At 33.7% G+C, this 17,214-nt stretch overlaps 1 protein-coding gene across 1 annotated transcript in view; it reads right to left on the reverse strand.

Moving 5' to 3' along the window:
- MAP4K5 (mitogen-activated protein kinase kinase kinase kinase 5) overlaps positions 1 to 17,214 on the reverse strand; it is a 98,796-nt gene that overhangs the window by 30,020 nt on the left and 51,562 nt on the right. The window contains 7 exon segments of the mRNA XM_028508068.2: positions 127 to 159; positions 161 to 170; positions 1,570 to 1,637; positions 2,754 to 2,812; positions 10,775 to 10,853; positions 15,199 to 15,315; positions 16,147 to 16,228. Of these exon segments, the coding sequence (XP_028363869.1) occupies positions 127 to 159; positions 161 to 170; positions 1,570 to 1,637; positions 2,754 to 2,812; positions 10,775 to 10,853; positions 15,199 to 15,315; positions 16,147 to 16,228 (448 nt within the window).

Consider the following 17,214-nt stretch of genomic DNA (forward strand, 5'->3'; position numbering starts at 1 on the left):
ATCCCCTCTCAAAGAAAACTGTATCTAAAATATAGTTAAAAGAATTTGAACAAATTCAATTACATTATTTTTAAAATTTAATTATTTAAATGAGGATTTATTGTTTAAAATATATCAAAAGCTCACCTTAGGAGGAAGGGGAGGTGGAATTGCTCGTTTTTGAGGTTGATCTAACACAAAAGGAAAAATGCAGTTTAGATGGTGATAAATGATCATAACGTAGATACACTATTAAATGTACATTAAAATCTGTTTATATTCAGGGGACAGAAAAGACAATTAGATCATGGTACACAGAATTTTAAAAATCTATAGGAAATCATAAGATCTCCTGTCAAATTGTATTAGTATAACTATAAAACAGATTTTTACACACTAAATAAAAGGCTTTTTTTATTTTATGGTTATGCTTTGCAACATTTTATAATAAAAACTAAATTAAACTAAGTAGTAAAAAACAGAGTCAGAAGTTTACAGTTGGAACTCCCAGTGATTCACAGATTCAAATGGCCATATTATCAAGTCCTTTGCAGCTCTAAGTGGGGTCCACAGATCAGCAAGACTGGCATTATGTGGAAACTTTCATCAATGCACTTTCTAGACCCACTGAATCAGATCTGCATTTTAACAAGATCTCCAGGTGAGCATCCAGACACACCAAAGTTGGAGAATCACTGATCTAGACTACTAGTTCCATACACTTATTCAGTCACTGCAATCAATTGAGAAGCTTTCAGGATTCTTAGATTCTAGTCCCAAAGACTATTTTGTATAGAAGGAGTTGACACATTTTTTTTTTCTTTAAAGGGCCAGCCAGTAAATACTGCAGGCTTTCCAAACCAAATAATGGTCACAAATACTTAACTCTTTTGTTGTAGCATTGAAAGCACTCACAGAAAATATATAAACTAGTGAGCGTGGTTATGTTCCAATAAACGTTATCTATGGACACTGAAATTCAAACTTCACATAATTTACAAGTATAACAAAATACCACGGTTCTTTTGATTTTTATCATTCATTAAAAAATGTAAATACCATTCTAGTTGTGGGCTGTACCAAAAATAGGCAGTGGATCAGCTGTGGATTATAAGCCAGTTTACCAAACTCTAAATCTACAGGCTTAATGTAGGGCCCCAGGACTCTTGTATCTTTCTCTAGATACTACAATACACACACAGGTCTGGAACTAGTCTCCTAGGCTATCCCTGTCAACTGCTGAGGGAAGACAGGTCTAGAATATGATGTAACTGCATTGCAGAGATGAAATTGGAGCTTTTTGGCTCCCACTATAGTATTTTTCCCCATAATACTGTGTGGTTCATCTTTTAGAATATTAATATTACACATACTACATTCTAATTTAAAGAACAAAAACTAAAACCTGAAGAATCAACACATGATGCATTCTGGTAATTAAAAAATGTCAGAAACTTTATATTGACAAGAAGCACAGTATAACTTTTTAAAGACTGTAAATGAAAACTCTCTGGGATAAATAAATCACCCCCCAATACTGCTCTTATGTAATGAAGTAAAATAAAGTTTTTATATTAGTAAACAACTTACTTTCCAGTATTTGCACCCTCAGCAAAAGAACTCCACTGTAATACAAAGTTTGGGTCTGAGGATACTCCCTGTGAAGGTAAAAACTAGAGTTTAAAATGTTACCTTGAAACAGATATTAACCATTTCACTTGATTCAAAAAAATGTTCAGTCATGATTGCTAATCATCTTGGCTTTCAATCAATTTTTTAATCTCCAGCTAGATTAGCTGGCGTTAGGCATATTTAGGTCAATGAATCATCAGCTGACTAAAACTTAAGAAATTCCATAAACATACTATAATATAGCTTCAGGTGTGATACGCCCTCTTTATCAATTAGCTAGTATATTCCAGAGTAAAACAAAACATCTAATTTTGAATTATTTGCATCACTACTTTATTAGCATGAAGAACTAAACATCATAATATCATTAATTTATTGATGCTATTATTTTTTCCCTACTAGTATAGACGTTGAGAGTTTATTATACAGCAACACACAGGATTGGACAAAAGTAGGTTTACAGTTGTTCTCATGGAAAATAATACAATACTTAACAAAAAATAATGCAGGAACAAACTGTTTCATGTACTCACAACTGTAAACCTACGTTTGCCCCTTGCTATAAATAGTAAGAGGAGCACTGTTTCCAAGAGTTAGGATGAACAGATCCATTAACAGAAGATAATTACTCTAGAAACTATACTTTTACTAATATAATGTGGGTTAAGATAATGTCTAGGCTGACTCTAATAGTATCTTGCTCTATCTAGTAGTTCTTTCCTTTCAGATAAGGAAGGGGTTACCTAAACAGTAATCACAGAATAAGAGCAACTGTTAAAAAGAACCTGTATTAGTAAGTAACTATGAAAACAGTAAGGCAAATGCAACAAGAATCAATAAGAAAAAAGAGCCTGAGAGCTTAAAGCTGAGCATCAAATTCCATGTACAATACTAAATAACTTCATGTAAGTTTTTCAAGTCTCATAAGGGTCAAAAAATGGTTAAAATAGCAAATTACACATTCTACCTGAGAAAAAATACCCTAGAAAAGCCCAAGTGTAGGGTTTTTTCAAACTTTAATGTATGAAATACATGATCAAAATTGATGCTTAAAAGAATATATGCTTTGTTCCTTAGTCAAAGTACACCTAAGTTTTCTCAAATTTTAATGTGTAAAATACTTTAAAGTCATTAACTCCTACCATTTCATCCCGTGCTTCTGTTTCTTTCCTCAGAGGTGGTTCAAACTGTAATTTGTCAACTGCAAAATATATAATAAATGTTCACAAACTCCATCTTATAGGGTTAATCTAAGAACTGTAATGAGAAGCATGTGTATTGGGGTGGGGGAAAAGTAAGAGAGGAGGCAAAAATACAAAAACTCATTTTTTAAATTATAAGAGTACACCTTTATGTTTACCAAAAGAAAGTACTAATTTATCTTCCTAACAACTCTACTTAATTCTTGGTTCAAGTCAGAAAATTTTATGTGTAAGAGATTTTTATAAACTAAAATAGATGACTTAAAGGATTTTAAAGGGTTTAAAAACACTAAGGATCTTCTCTAGACTGCAAACTCTGTTTTGAGACTAATTTAAGCTACAACTTTATGACAGGGATGCACCCCACCACCAAATTACTTATAATTATCTAAAAATAACAAATGATATTTGTCAAATTAAGTGTTGCAATGCATTCAGGAATCTAATATTATATTTTGCTAAATTTGTATTTTATTTGGCCTACACTGATTTTAGAATTACAAATAAAGAATTCTTCTTTTATATGAACTATTCTAAAACAGAGACAAGGACAGCTTATAATCCACTCATAAAGTATAGAGAATTTGAAAATTCTAAAATCTGTGACTAAAAGACTAAAAAAATTAAAATACACTTTCATCAGAGATGCAAAATTCCTAAATACATTAAACAAGTACTTTCAAAAAGGATTCAGTTGTCCTTATCTCTAAAAAACAAGATTTGTAAAGCAATACAAAATATGTATATAATTTATTGCATTAAACAAAAAAAATTAAGTCCAAATTTACAATAAAGGCTGGAAGGTGCTCTGACTGGTATAGTTCAGTGGACTGAGTGCTGGCCTGTGAGCCGAAGGGTTGCTGGTTTGATTCCCAGTCTCAGGCACATGCCTGGTTTGCAGACCAGGTCCCCAGTGAGGGGGTGTGTGAGGGGCAACCACACATTGATGTTTCTCTTCCTTTCTTTTTTCCTCCCTTCCCCTCTCTAAAAATAAATAAATAGAATCTTAAAAAAAAAGACCAGAAGACATTCTATTAGATATAATATTTACTTTCAAAAATAACCCAAAATAAAAAGACCCTTGCTCATTAATGACTTATTTCTTAACATAATTTAAAAAATCTTAATTCAAGAACCACTACTATAATTCACAAGGAAACCATTCATTTGAGATAGAGATAAGCTAAAGTTTTTTTTGTCACAACTAGAAATAATAGCAAGCAAGTCTAGAGTTGAATTATAAAAGGTATAAATATAGAAAAAAGAAAATACCATTTTTAAAAAAAGAAATTATACATCTACAACAAATTTCAAGACAAAAAGTTTCTGGAGTAAATGAGTGTCATAAATTTGAATTAAAGATACAGTAAATATCAACTGCATCCCAATACCAGTTTCAGTGATTAAAAATGAGAGATTTCGCTTATAATAGCAAATACTTAAAGATGTTTTATTTTAGCGTGTAATAAAAGTATTCCTTAAAAAAAAAAACAAAACAAATTCTTTCTGACTAGCCTAATATTACTGTAGGTATGGTTTCTTGTTCTGGGATGAACCCCAAGTTGTTTTGTTTCAAAGAAAATCCTGACAGTACCATGCATCTTTGTCCTATGAAAATAAAAAGGTGAAAGGTTTTCTATTATACATTCTCATTTATCTCCAAAAGATCATGCAGGTTCTGGCCATAATGAAGTAACAGGAATCGGACTTACCCGTCTGCTATAAACAACTACATACATATAACACAAATATGTGTGTGTGTGTACAAACTATACAAAGCAATATTTAGAGGCAACGGATAACAGACACCACAAGGTTTGAGAGAAGGAAACTACATGGTGGCAAGATCCAGATTCACCCTCACTTTCTGCCTGAAGGGAAGGCATTTTTCTAACTAGGGCACAAGATAGTGGAACCCACAGAAGAGAGTAACAGTCTCACTGGGTGCAGGAAACAAAGACTGGAGATTCAAGCTGCTTGGACAGTGGTAATTTGATGGGCAGAGTACCAGAAATAAGACAGCTGCATAAAGAAGAAATATGCCAAGAGGTCTGTTAAGGTTTAGTTAAATGCTAAATTGCTCAAAAGCAAAGCAAAATTATGCAAGGTATGTCAGAAAAGAGCTAACAATGCAGTGAGCTACATGTAGATCTTGCTGATCAAAGTGAAGACACCTCAGTTTCTACCCAGAGGAAAGACTTTGCTAAATATTCTAGTAAAACTTAGACAAGCCTTGAAAGGATTAAGTTGACCTACCGAAATTAATTAACTCTTAAATACTCTTTAAAATAAAGAGGATAAAATCAAGACACTCAATTCTGTATCACAACATTCAAGACACAGTAAGAAACTAGAGAAGAAAACAGAAACCATAACCAGTTGAAAAATAAATAGAAATAGATCCAGAGACAATATACATATTGAAATTAGTACCCAATAACTTTAAAATAGCCATTATATACTCAAGAACTGAAAAGGCAGACACAGTGAACAGATGGAAATTCTCAGAAAAAAATGGCAACTATATATACTGCATTTTGCCATGTATAATGTGGTCCCATGTATAATGCACACCCATAGTTTTGGCTCAAACTTTCGGGAAAAAATCTTTTAATTTTTAATTATTAACTAATTAACTAATTAATTATATACTTGTTTTTTTAACATATTATGGTACAAGATTTTATGTAACATAATTATAAAACACAAGAACAAATACAAAGTATTTCAGATACTACCCATGTATAATACACATCCTTATTTTTCCCTCAAAAATTTGGGCAAAAAAGTGCAAATTATACACAGCAAAATATGGTATCCATGTATATTATATGAGGCCTCTCCAGGAAATAGTCCAGCCATTCTTCATGTAATAAGAACAGTTTGTGCAACATCGATGTAACCTGGCAGCCAAGGAGAGTGGACTGGAATGTGCATGAGTGAACAATGATGACTTCACTGTACTAGTCAGTGAGGACGGTACATGCTGCTGAGTGAACATATGTACTGTGTGGTCACTGCATTCAAAATGAGTGAGTAGAGCAACAAATCTGCATCACATTTTTAAGCTTGAACACTCCTCCACAGAATCTATTTGGATGACTCAGAAGGCTGCAGCTACACGTAACTGGTGACTGGCAGCTTCATCACAAAAATGCACCTGCTTATGTATCATGCCTCGTGCAGAGTTTTTTGGCTAACCATCAAATCACCCAGGTGACTCAGCCCCTCAACAGCCAGATTTGGCACTCTGAGACTTCTGACTTTTTACAAAACTAAAATCACCTTTGAAAGGGGATTAATCAACTCTTGAAAGGGGAGAGACTTTAGATTGTCAACAAGATTCAGGAAAATACAACAGGGCAGCTGATGGCGATTGAGAGAACTGTGTGAAGTCCCAATGTGCGTATTTTGCAGGGGGCTGAGGCTTCATTGTCCAATGTACAGTATTTCTTGTATCTTGTATCTTCAACAATTGTCTCTATTTTTCGTATTACATGGCTGGATACCTTCTGGACAGACCTTGCATATATACATATATCTATATATATAAATAAAAATCTAGGTCTGAAAAATTCAGTATCTAAAATAAAATTCACCAATGGACTTAAAGAGAAAATTGAATATCACATAAAAAAAGATCAAAGTACTTGATAGCCAGGGCACTAGAAACAAAATTCAAGTAGAGAGGACCAAAAGCCACATGTAAGTCTATGGGAGACAGAAAGAACAGAGCCTCAGTCACCTGTGAAACATCAAATGGTGTAACATTTAAATGAAGTTCCAAAAGGAGATGAGAGGAGCTCGGGCAGAAAATCTAAAGAAACAGTCACTCCAGATTTTCCAAATTTGATGGAAAAAAACCCCAACAATTAATAGATCTGTGAAGTTCGATAAACCACAAATAAAACAAGGAAAACTTGCACCTAGGCACATCACAGTCAAATTGCTAACAAAACAAAGTCCAACAGAAGTTTCATAGTGCAGTACTTATTCAGGATTGTGATGCACCTGAATATTTTTCTATTTTGTGTCTTAAAAACAGTCTGGTGTGTTGAATGTGGGGGTACTGTGGTAGGTGGAGGTGGAAGAGGGTACGGGGGAATAAATGGTGATGGGACATATGGGTATGCCATGTTTCAGATCATCTCTTTTTTAAAAGATTTTATTTATTTATATTTAGAGAGAGGGGAAGAGAGGGAGAAAGAAGGGGAGTGAAACATCAATGTGTTGTTGCCTCTAGTATACCCACTACTGGGGACATGGCCTGCAACCCAGGCATGTGCCCTGACTGGGAATTGAACTGGCAATGCTTTGGTTCACAGGCTCGTGCTCAATCCACTGAGCCACACCAGCCAGGGCCAGATAATTTTTCATAAACAATTTTTCTGTTAACAAAGGCTATATTTTTGGTTATCACATGTTTATTTTTAGGATGGATCAAAGTTTTGTTGAGGCTTTTTAAATCCTCAACTATTAACAATGGCAGAGAAAAGTTGCAGTTTTTGTTTCCTACCAGGGAAAACTCTTAACTTCTCTAGTGACATAAACCCTTCCCTACAACTGTCACTAAGGAGCTTTGTAAGTCAATACATCTTATGCAAATCTCCACTACCTCTGTGTTCAGGTGAGATAAGAGGGACAAATGGAATTTTCAAACTCAAGTTGGGTGAACTTTCAAAAATTGTTGGACTTCCTCGGCCTAAAGTGTTTGTTCATTTTGGTGTGAATGACAATGAAGTCAGTTCCCTTGGGAGCTTATTAACGCTCTCCCAGTGAACCAAAGACTAGGTATCTTACACATCTGGGAATACTGCCCCCAACTCCAGTTTCTACATTATAGACTAATATAACTGAGACTTGTACAGTACACACTGTTCTAAATTCAAACACGCCCAAGAAGCATTTCCTCTGAAGTAACCTTTTCATGATTAAAAACTCAGACTGCCTTCTGGAAAACTGCCCTCTAACCTATTAAACAGAATCTTGCCAGGTACTGTGAACAACTATTATAGTGACACAGGCCAATCTTAAATCAATGTAAGTTCTCTCCATAGGACATGTCAAACTTGAGATGACAAAGAATCTTCAGAAGCAGATGACTGCAAAGAGAAGAGTTTCCACACAAGTCTGTTGGATCAAGCTGAAGATGACATGAAATGCATTATTTGCCAAGATGCATGGAACATGATGCCAGCAGACACTGTCATATTTTAATGTGCATATCAGTTTTCTAATTTCTTTCCTCTTTTTTCCCTATATTTTTTTCTTCTTTGCAAGTTGGGAGACTTTCTTCTTTGCAAGTTGGGGTTGTTGACAGCCACACTTGTTATCTCTTATATGTGATACCTGTAGAGTCCCTATTCTTAACATTGCTCTTTGCAGCCAGAGTCAGTCCACTGTATGAGTTCAATACCTGGCTAAAACTTGTGAGTCAGCTAAAACCAAACAATTAAACCGAGTGTTGGGGTGCATTCTTTGTCGATCTCTCTCATCTTCTTTTGGTTTCAATTCCTTGTAATCAGTTAGTTTCCTAGGTAGTTAGACTCAATCACTAAGAAACTTTTTCAGATGACAAAACAATTTTTTAATATTTTTTAGAGATTTTTTAAAGATTTTTTAAAAAGATTTTTATTTATTTATTTTTAGAGAGGGAAGGGAGGGAGAAAGAGAGAAAGACAGACAGACAGACACACACACACATCAATGTGCGGTTGCTGGGAGTTCATGGCCTGCAACCCAGGCATGTACCCTGACTGGGAATCGAACCTGTGACACCTTGGTTCACAGCCCACGCTCAATCCACTGAGCTATGCCAGCCAGGACAAAACAATTTTTAAAAATAAGTAATTTAACTAATACACCCATATATATAGAGGTCAGACTGAGAAAGTAATCTGCCTTGCCATTCATAAAGCTGGCAGGACAGACACAAATCCAAATGCAAAGTCAGTAAGAAAGAATGTTTTTCCCAAGGATGTACTGCATATGTAAAGTACCGCATAATGATCCCCTCTCTGAATTACTACTGCCTTCTTACTGAGAAATACCATTCTCTGAACTCACAGACCGTAGAAACTTTGCTAGAAATTATATTCACTAGAATAACCATTCTGTTCTTGCCTGAAAGATCTAAGTCATTGAAAAGAGAGAAGCACCTTCAATATCCAACCTAGATACGAAGCTTCAAATAAAAGGGCTTCTGAATACAACACTGCAAGTTTCCAAGGAAACAGGTTTCTGGGTCTATTTTACTGTATAGATTTACTGTTCACCCTTTCATACACATCCCTACTGAGCAAAAAGGAAAAAGGACTCATGGATATGGACATGGACAACAGTGTGGTGACTGCTGGGGGTGGTAAGGTAAAAGGGGACTAAATGGTAATGAGGAAAAAAATACAATAATGATTAAATAAGAAATTAAAATAAAAATAAAATCTAAAAAAAGTATGCTACCAGCACATGATTAGACATATTAATGCAACAAAATTTCCAGAAAGAGCCCTAAAATATATGTGGTAATTTAGTACATAATAAAGGGGGCATATCAAATTGATCAGTGAAAATACTAAGTTTTTAATAAATAGCAATGAGACAAATGAGTTGTGATTTGGAAAGAAACTGAAGCTGAATCCATATTTTATACCTTCTACTAAATAAATACTTTTATCAAAGATTTAAATATTAAAAATGAAACTGTAAAAATACAAGAAGAAACAATAGGAAAATTCTTTTATAACCTTAACATCTAGAAGGCCTTCCCAAATATAACACAATACCCAAAAGTTATACAAGAAAAAATGGATAAATTAGAGTACATTAACTGAATACTACACAGCAGCATAAAATAAAGAGAGCTTTATAATGGAACATCAACTTTGCTACTTTTCTGTCTGGTGTTTGAAGCCCAGAGTCCACTTGGGATTTTATGAGAAGAGAGCATAACAACATCGCCAATCTGGGACTAATGCAGAGATAAAATCTTGAATTACTGGTTTAACTGTGAAGAGACATGATCGAAACAACTGATAAGGGAACAACATTCTAACTCTCTGCTGACCTACATTTCCAATGCTGTATCTAGAAAGCTAGAAATACTTGGATTCAAGAAAACTCACACTTAAAATGTTGATCTGCAATAATTCCAATTAGCCTAGATATTTAATAAACTATTTTTCTCCATTATGGTTTGTAATTTTTATTCATATTTTTAGTGTAAACTAATACTTTAGATCTCTTTTGAAACAAGCATGCATGTAAGTCAACATATCCATATACTTAAAACTTCTTTGCAAATCTATTCTTCTATATTAGTATGGCTATAATGACAAATATTTATATTCTTCAATACAAAACTCTTATCTGTCAATGATTAATTTACTGAATAAAAACCTATTCCCCTTTTTAAAATACATATTTTAGGAAACACTCATCTTAGTGTTAAACTAACTAAACCAACCCAAGCATCCAATAATAAAGAACTGTTTGACAATAAGATATCAATCAATAAATAGGATGTAACCATCAAACATAATGGTTATAAAGACTAGGCTAATATGTGTAAAATACATCTGACTATGGTAAGCAAAATTTTATGTATAAATTCAGCCATCTAAAAATATACATGGGAAAGCATGAAAAAATTTCAGCAAAATATTATCTGTGGGTTGGCACTATGTGATGTGATCACAGGCAGTATTGATTTTCTAGTTTTTTCCTCTTGTGAATTTTCTGTGACGAACATATATTATCTTTGTAATTAAAAATAAAAAATTATTTTATTGTAAACCAAGCGAATTTCATTATAAACAAGGAAAACAACCCTTATTTTGAGGTATTCTAATATGTTAAAGTATGCAGACTCAGTTGGTTTGAGATTTTATTATTCCAAAACACCACATGAATAATTAGCTCAACCCTCCAAAACCACCAATTGAAAATGTATACCAAACACATACAATTTATTTCTGAAGCTGTCCTTTCAGCTCTGGCATTCCTGTTTGTAGATCTAATGGTATGACGAATGATTGCATGAGGCTGTGGATATAAACATGATATACACGGTTAAATTTAATTTTTTTTTCAATTAGTTTACATTCAATATTATTTGCATTAGTTTCAGATGAACATCTTAGTGGTTAGACAATCATATACTTTACAAAGTGGTCCCCTCAATATTTCAAGTGCCCACCTGGCACTATACATAGTTATTACAATATGAAGGGGACAAAAAAAAAACCCCCTGGAATTTATTTATAAAAAATTGTGTATTTATTCTTAAAAGTCTAAAGTTGAGTCCCCTTCAAAGTACTTTCCATTTGATATAACACATCTATTAAGACTTTTTTCCACTGTTCAAAACAGTTTTTGAACACATTGATTTTGATGCCTTTGGTGCTTCTGCCGTTTTTGTTTCACCTCTCCACGCTGGCAAAATGTTTCCCTTTGAGGATGTTTTTCATCCAGGGAATCAAAAAAAAAGTCACTTGGGGGTGAGATCAGGTGAAGGGAGAGAGCAGCACAGGGGTGATGCCATTTTCGGTCAAAAACTGCTGAACACTCAGCGCAGTGTGGGCAGGTGCACTTGTAAATCACACATCATGAAATGGGGAAACACACAAAAAGAGTCTTCAAAAAAATGACTGGATTAAAATAAAATAAAAAAAAAGACTGAAGCTGAACGCAGCCTCTCACAACAATACCAGCTGGTACACTGATACAGATAGGTTCCTAGAGCATTCACCTGGTGGGGGAAACCTGTACTATAAGAGATCTGTCCTCTAGAAAATAATTCTGGTTTTTCTGGGTTGTCCTTCATATTACTGACTACACATTTATTCCCTATGCTGTACTTTACATCCTCAGGACAATTTTGTGACTACCAATTTAAAGTTCTTAATCCCTTCATCTTTAAAAAAATTTTTCAGTAATACAGTTTAAAAGGTAAAACTTTCTTTTTCAATTAAATGTTCGCTTACAAACATGACTACTAATTATAAACTGTAGGACAAAAATAAAAATATATAAGGCACACTAAGGTACTTTAAAAGTTTATTCACTTATTCCATATCTGTACTATATAAAATATTAAAGAGATTCAAAGAAACACAGAGATCTTCAGAGAGCTTATAGTATCGGAAGATAACACACAAAATACTTATAAGATTAGGAAATGGTAAGTGTAATTCATTAAGAAAATCACTATTAATGGCCTGAGGAAGGAGGAATGACTTTCACCAGAAGGGGCATAGAAGTTCTTCATGAAAGACCTATAATCTGGTCCTGGGCCTTGATGGACAAGTAGGTACTGGATGTGCAGCAATGTGGGAAATGCATTCTAGCCAGCAGAAAGGATATGAACAAAGTGAGCCAACAAGTAAAGGAAATTGTGGTGTGTTAGAGGGATTGGAAACGGTTTTTAATTGGCTGTAGTGAAGATTAAGTGAAGAGATGACAAAGCTGGCAAGAGACTGAGGAGTAGGACTCTAAAAGACACTGCGAGTCAGGCTAGATTTCTTAATTTTATTTTCTTGGCAAATGTATTTTTTGGAGATTTCACAGAGAGGGAGTGGCATCACCAGAGTCATCTTATAACTGTGTAAGGGGGTATGGAAGGAAGAAACACTGGATACAGGGAGACTAAGTAAGAATATTACTCACTAAGTAAATGAGAAGCATACTATTTCCACTCTCTTGTACAAGTTCCTGATCCTTTTGAAATTATGCCTTCAGCTCAACCCCTGTCTACTAAATTTCTGGAGACTCCTCATTCATTGATGACTCAGACAGCAGCTCATGTTTTCTCTCTACTTCAAGATCCACCATCATACCAACAGACTTCAAAATCCCATTGTTCTGGACTTAAGTTTTCTGACCTCATCTCTAAAGACCTTCTTCCATACTTCAGTGCACTCTCTACTCCTTAGATCACACCCTAGACCCTGTCATCAACTCAGATACACAAATTCGCACTATTGTCCAAACTCCTCATCCTTCTGAGCTCACTCTTTATTTATTTTCATTAAAATTGTTCAACATTCATATTAGAATCTCAAGTTCATTGATCAATTACTTTTTCACTCTCCATTAACATTTCTCCTATCTTCACTTTTCTTCCTATCCACTTTATATATGGTTGACCACAATTTCAAGCAATCCCTTGCCAATATACTAAATTCCCTTTGCTTTACTGTCCTTCATTACATTGGCATGCCAAAATGACAACCCTGGATGAGTTAAAGTAGCTACCTTTGTGTTTGCATCTGGGATATCAATGACTGCTGGTAGAAAATTACACAGTAGAACACACTGAAAATTTATCTACTCTGAGGCTTCAGCTTGCTCAAAACACTTCTCTAGTCATTTAACCCATAAACTCACCACAATGTACCTTCTCCACACTCAATAAAGGGTACTTTGTAGTCACCCAGCTGAGTCAAAATCTGGAATAATCCTTTACTTACTCCCCACCCCTCATGTCTTCATCCAATCACCAAATCTCTAATGTATATCTTGAACTAGTCTACTTTTCTCTATCTTTGCTCTACCATCCTAGTCTAAAATATTACTATATCTATTCTCGATAACTTCAATAGACCCTTAACAGGTTTTCTGGAATGGAATTACCATTCTAAAGTCATAAAGATCTTAAAATGCCTATTTGATTATGGGACTCCCTTACCCTTTAATGGTTCTATTGCCCTTAGACTAAAGCCTAAAATTTTCAACGTGGTTTGAAACTGGCTAGTGCCTAGCTCTGTAACTTCATTTCTCATCACTTCCTTCCTTGTTTTCTGCTCTAAAAAGACTAAATTTATCTTCAGTTCCTCAAATTCATTGCCTTCTCTCTTATCACCAGACTTTCAAACATACTATTATTCCCTCTGCTCAAAACACTTTTACCTCCTCTCTTCCTCTATTTCCAATTTATCTTTCAGGTTTTCAGTATACATATCACTTCTACATTGAGTCCTTTCTTGTCCCTATATTTTCCAGTCCATAACAGTTATCACAGTTGTAGAGTGGATTTGGGAAGCCAAGCAAAATAGTACAGGGAATAAAAGATAAGTGTTGTTATTTACGTACCCAGTGAAAGACTAATTAGGGAGTTAAATAATAGCAAATTATATATATTCAAAGTAAAACAATTTTAATAACTTTTGAATTTTTAAGAGTAAATTATTATGAATTACTACAAGTCTGCAAATAATTTTTAAGTAAAAACTACCTATGTACAGCTGATTTAGTTAATATTTTCAACTATTCATTTAACCTTCAATGTAACAGTCATAGGTACGTACCTGTGATAAAACTATGCTATATGAAGCAATTATTCATTTTCAAAGATTAGTTTTTAAAGATTGTTTAATGACTATTTCTATTAAGTTCATACATAGAAATGATGGTATATTAACCAAAAGAATAGGCTCTAGAGTTAGTTTGCTTGGATTGAAATCCTGGTTCCACTACTTACTAGCCATATGATCTTGGCCATATTACGTCTATTCTTTCTTCTTCACTTTCTCATTTGTAAAATGGGAACAGTAATGATATCTATTGCAAAGGGTTGTTCTGAATATTAGATGAGTTAATATGGAAATTATTTGGCCTAATACTTGGCATACAATGCCTACCCAACAAGTGTTAGTAGTTATCATGATATTTAAATGGTATAATTTAAAACTTAAAAACTGGAAGTTGAAAATTTCCTTTAGTAAATAATAATGCAAAGTTTAGTTTTATAGTCTTGTCAAAAATAAATATAGAGATACAAAAAAGAAATAAAGCATAAAGAGAAATGAAGGGACAGATTCCAAGAAACACAAAAATAAATAAGAATCAAAGAAGTGGATAAGACTGGTGAAAAAAATACATAGTTATATACAGGCATAAAAAAGGTATACACCTATGGGCAGTGTACCTCATTCCTGATTTACCAGTTATATTATTAAATGATATATTCAAAATAATTTAATATTTTCCGTGACAATATTTTCAGAGAAGGAAAGCATATTCATAGTTATACATAGCCCTACTTGCAATTATATAAGAAATAATAGTTCTGAATCAGTACTGGAAAGGACAAATGTTCTATGGGAACTTCAACTTAATTTTTTAAAATCATTTGTATTTTGTTAATGACCTATGTAATAAAAAAGCTACAAAGCCCTGGAAAGAACGAGGACTAAGAAATGATTAGGTTATGCATATTATACAATTTTAAAAAGAAGTATCAACTGGTAATTATATTCAAGATAAGTGCAGTTTACATTGCTAATTAATATTTGTAGCTAAATCTGTTTTAATTAACTTAAAAGAAAAAATTACAAAACAAACTGTAAGGCCATGTTAAACACTTATTTTAATATTAGATTGCAAATACCTCAAAGTCATCATCGTCTCCTTCGGGGTAATGTGCATGGTTATCTGGATTGTTCACTTTGTCCAAAAGTTCAACTGCTAGGGCCCTAGACAGACCTGACTGTCCTACAAAAGTATGCTAAATAAAAACAAAACAAATCAACATCATGAGTATGCCTTTGCCTCTATGGCTTACAGAAATGTTGTTTGTATTTTTCCATTCATTAAATATCAGAGACAAACATATGGGAGCCTACTAATACAAATAAATTAGAGAATATATTAACAAAAATATTAATCAGAGAATCCATAATTATATATTATAAAACTAAAGAACCTCTGTGGCCTAAGTTTATAACATGAATATATTAGGTGTAGAATTAAAACCTTGGCTAATGACATTCATTATTCCTATCATTATACTGATAAAATTATGTTAATGTACAAAGACATACAATGAAAATCAGACATTTCAATAAAGTTTTTTTAGGCTGCTCTAATCATTGCTTTTTTGTATTATAAAAGTATTTAGCCAACACATATACACACAAAGCATTCTATAAATTTATAGAAGTCAAGAAAAGCAATTAATTTTATATGACAGTTACATTTTTAACAGTTTTTTCTAAGGCAGGGTTTGGCAAACTACATATAGCCCATAGGTAAAATCTGGTACACTGCCTCTTTTTGTAAATAAAATTTGTTTGGGTAGTAAAGCCATACCCATTTGTATGTATTGTCTATGGCTACTTTTGTGTTTAAAGGGCAAAGCTGAGTAGTTGTTACAAAGGCTATACAGCCCACAAAGCCTAAAATATTTACTATCGGGCTCCTTACAGAAAGTTTGCTGACACCTGCTACAAGAGATCACTAACATTTTTATATTAAAAAACCTAAATACTTCTGTTCTAGTGATATGCCTAATTAAGGCATAACTATGGGAAATTCCTCTATAATTTCAATGACTTACAGTCAGAAGTCTTTCAGCAGTTGGTCTTTTTTTGGGGTTTTTGGTTAGTGCTATTTTGACAAAATTATGGAATGTTGATGACCTTCAAATAAAAAGAGACATGTATAAAAATAAATATTTCACTAATATTAGTGTTTCGGTGTTTCTAAATAAAGTTAACTTACAAGTAGTTAGAAAGTCTAAGACACATGAGTTTGTTTTCCTTTAGGCCTCTTAGGTCTACATATGCCAAAAACTAAACCCAAAGCACAGTGTATTCCTTGAAAACATGTACCAGTTTCATTTCTTAAGTAAAATGCAATTAGTTAAGAGAATAGTAATATAGGAGCTCTAAAAAAATACACTAAAAAGTAGAAATGCATAGTTGTATCATTTACAGGATGCATAATCTTGTGTTTCAGGAATTCTACTAAGTAATCAAAATGACCTTTTCTCAATGTCTAATTTATGTAGAATGTAAATATTTTGCTATACTAAAAGAGATGAATGGCATGGAGAATAGTGTGGAAATGTAAAAGACTATTTGGAGTCCTTAAAGGTCACTGAATTTGTTAGAAAACAAGGGCAAGGAAGAAGGAGTGATTTTAGCAACCAGAAGAGTTTTCCTGCCCTCTGCATTAATAAAATGGGGAAAATAAAAAGATATAACTCAAAGGAATCATGTCTGGATTATTAATTACAAGCCAAAATTCCACTGGAGGGACTGAGTAAGAACCGAAGAGAATAACCTTAGTCATTAGCAATGACAGCAAACACACAGCAGTTCTCTTCAGAGAAATCACATCACTGCATTATATTTGGTGACTTGTGGAGAAGACAACATGGAGTCATAAAGTGCCTGAAATTGGCAAAGGTACTCCAATGGTATGACTTCTCTGGATTGTGACTGTGAACTCAGTGGTTATAGCTAATAGTCGCTCATTCCTGAATGAATATTCAAGTCATTCCTGCCAAAAAGCCCTCCACTATCAGTTACTTAAAAACTTGGGGTAACAAGGAATAGGAAGAAGCCCAAGTCAATACAAAGGAATACAGCTAGCAGAATATAAGCTCCTTTATTTCCACAGT

This window comes from Phyllostomus discolor, chromosome 1, assembly GCF_004126475.2.
Source record: "Phyllostomus discolor isolate MPI-MPIP mPhyDis1 chromosome 1, mPhyDis1.pri.v3, whole genome shotgun sequence".
NCBI classification, from domain to species: domain Eukaryota; kingdom Metazoa; phylum Chordata; class Mammalia; order Chiroptera; family Phyllostomidae; genus Phyllostomus; species Phyllostomus discolor.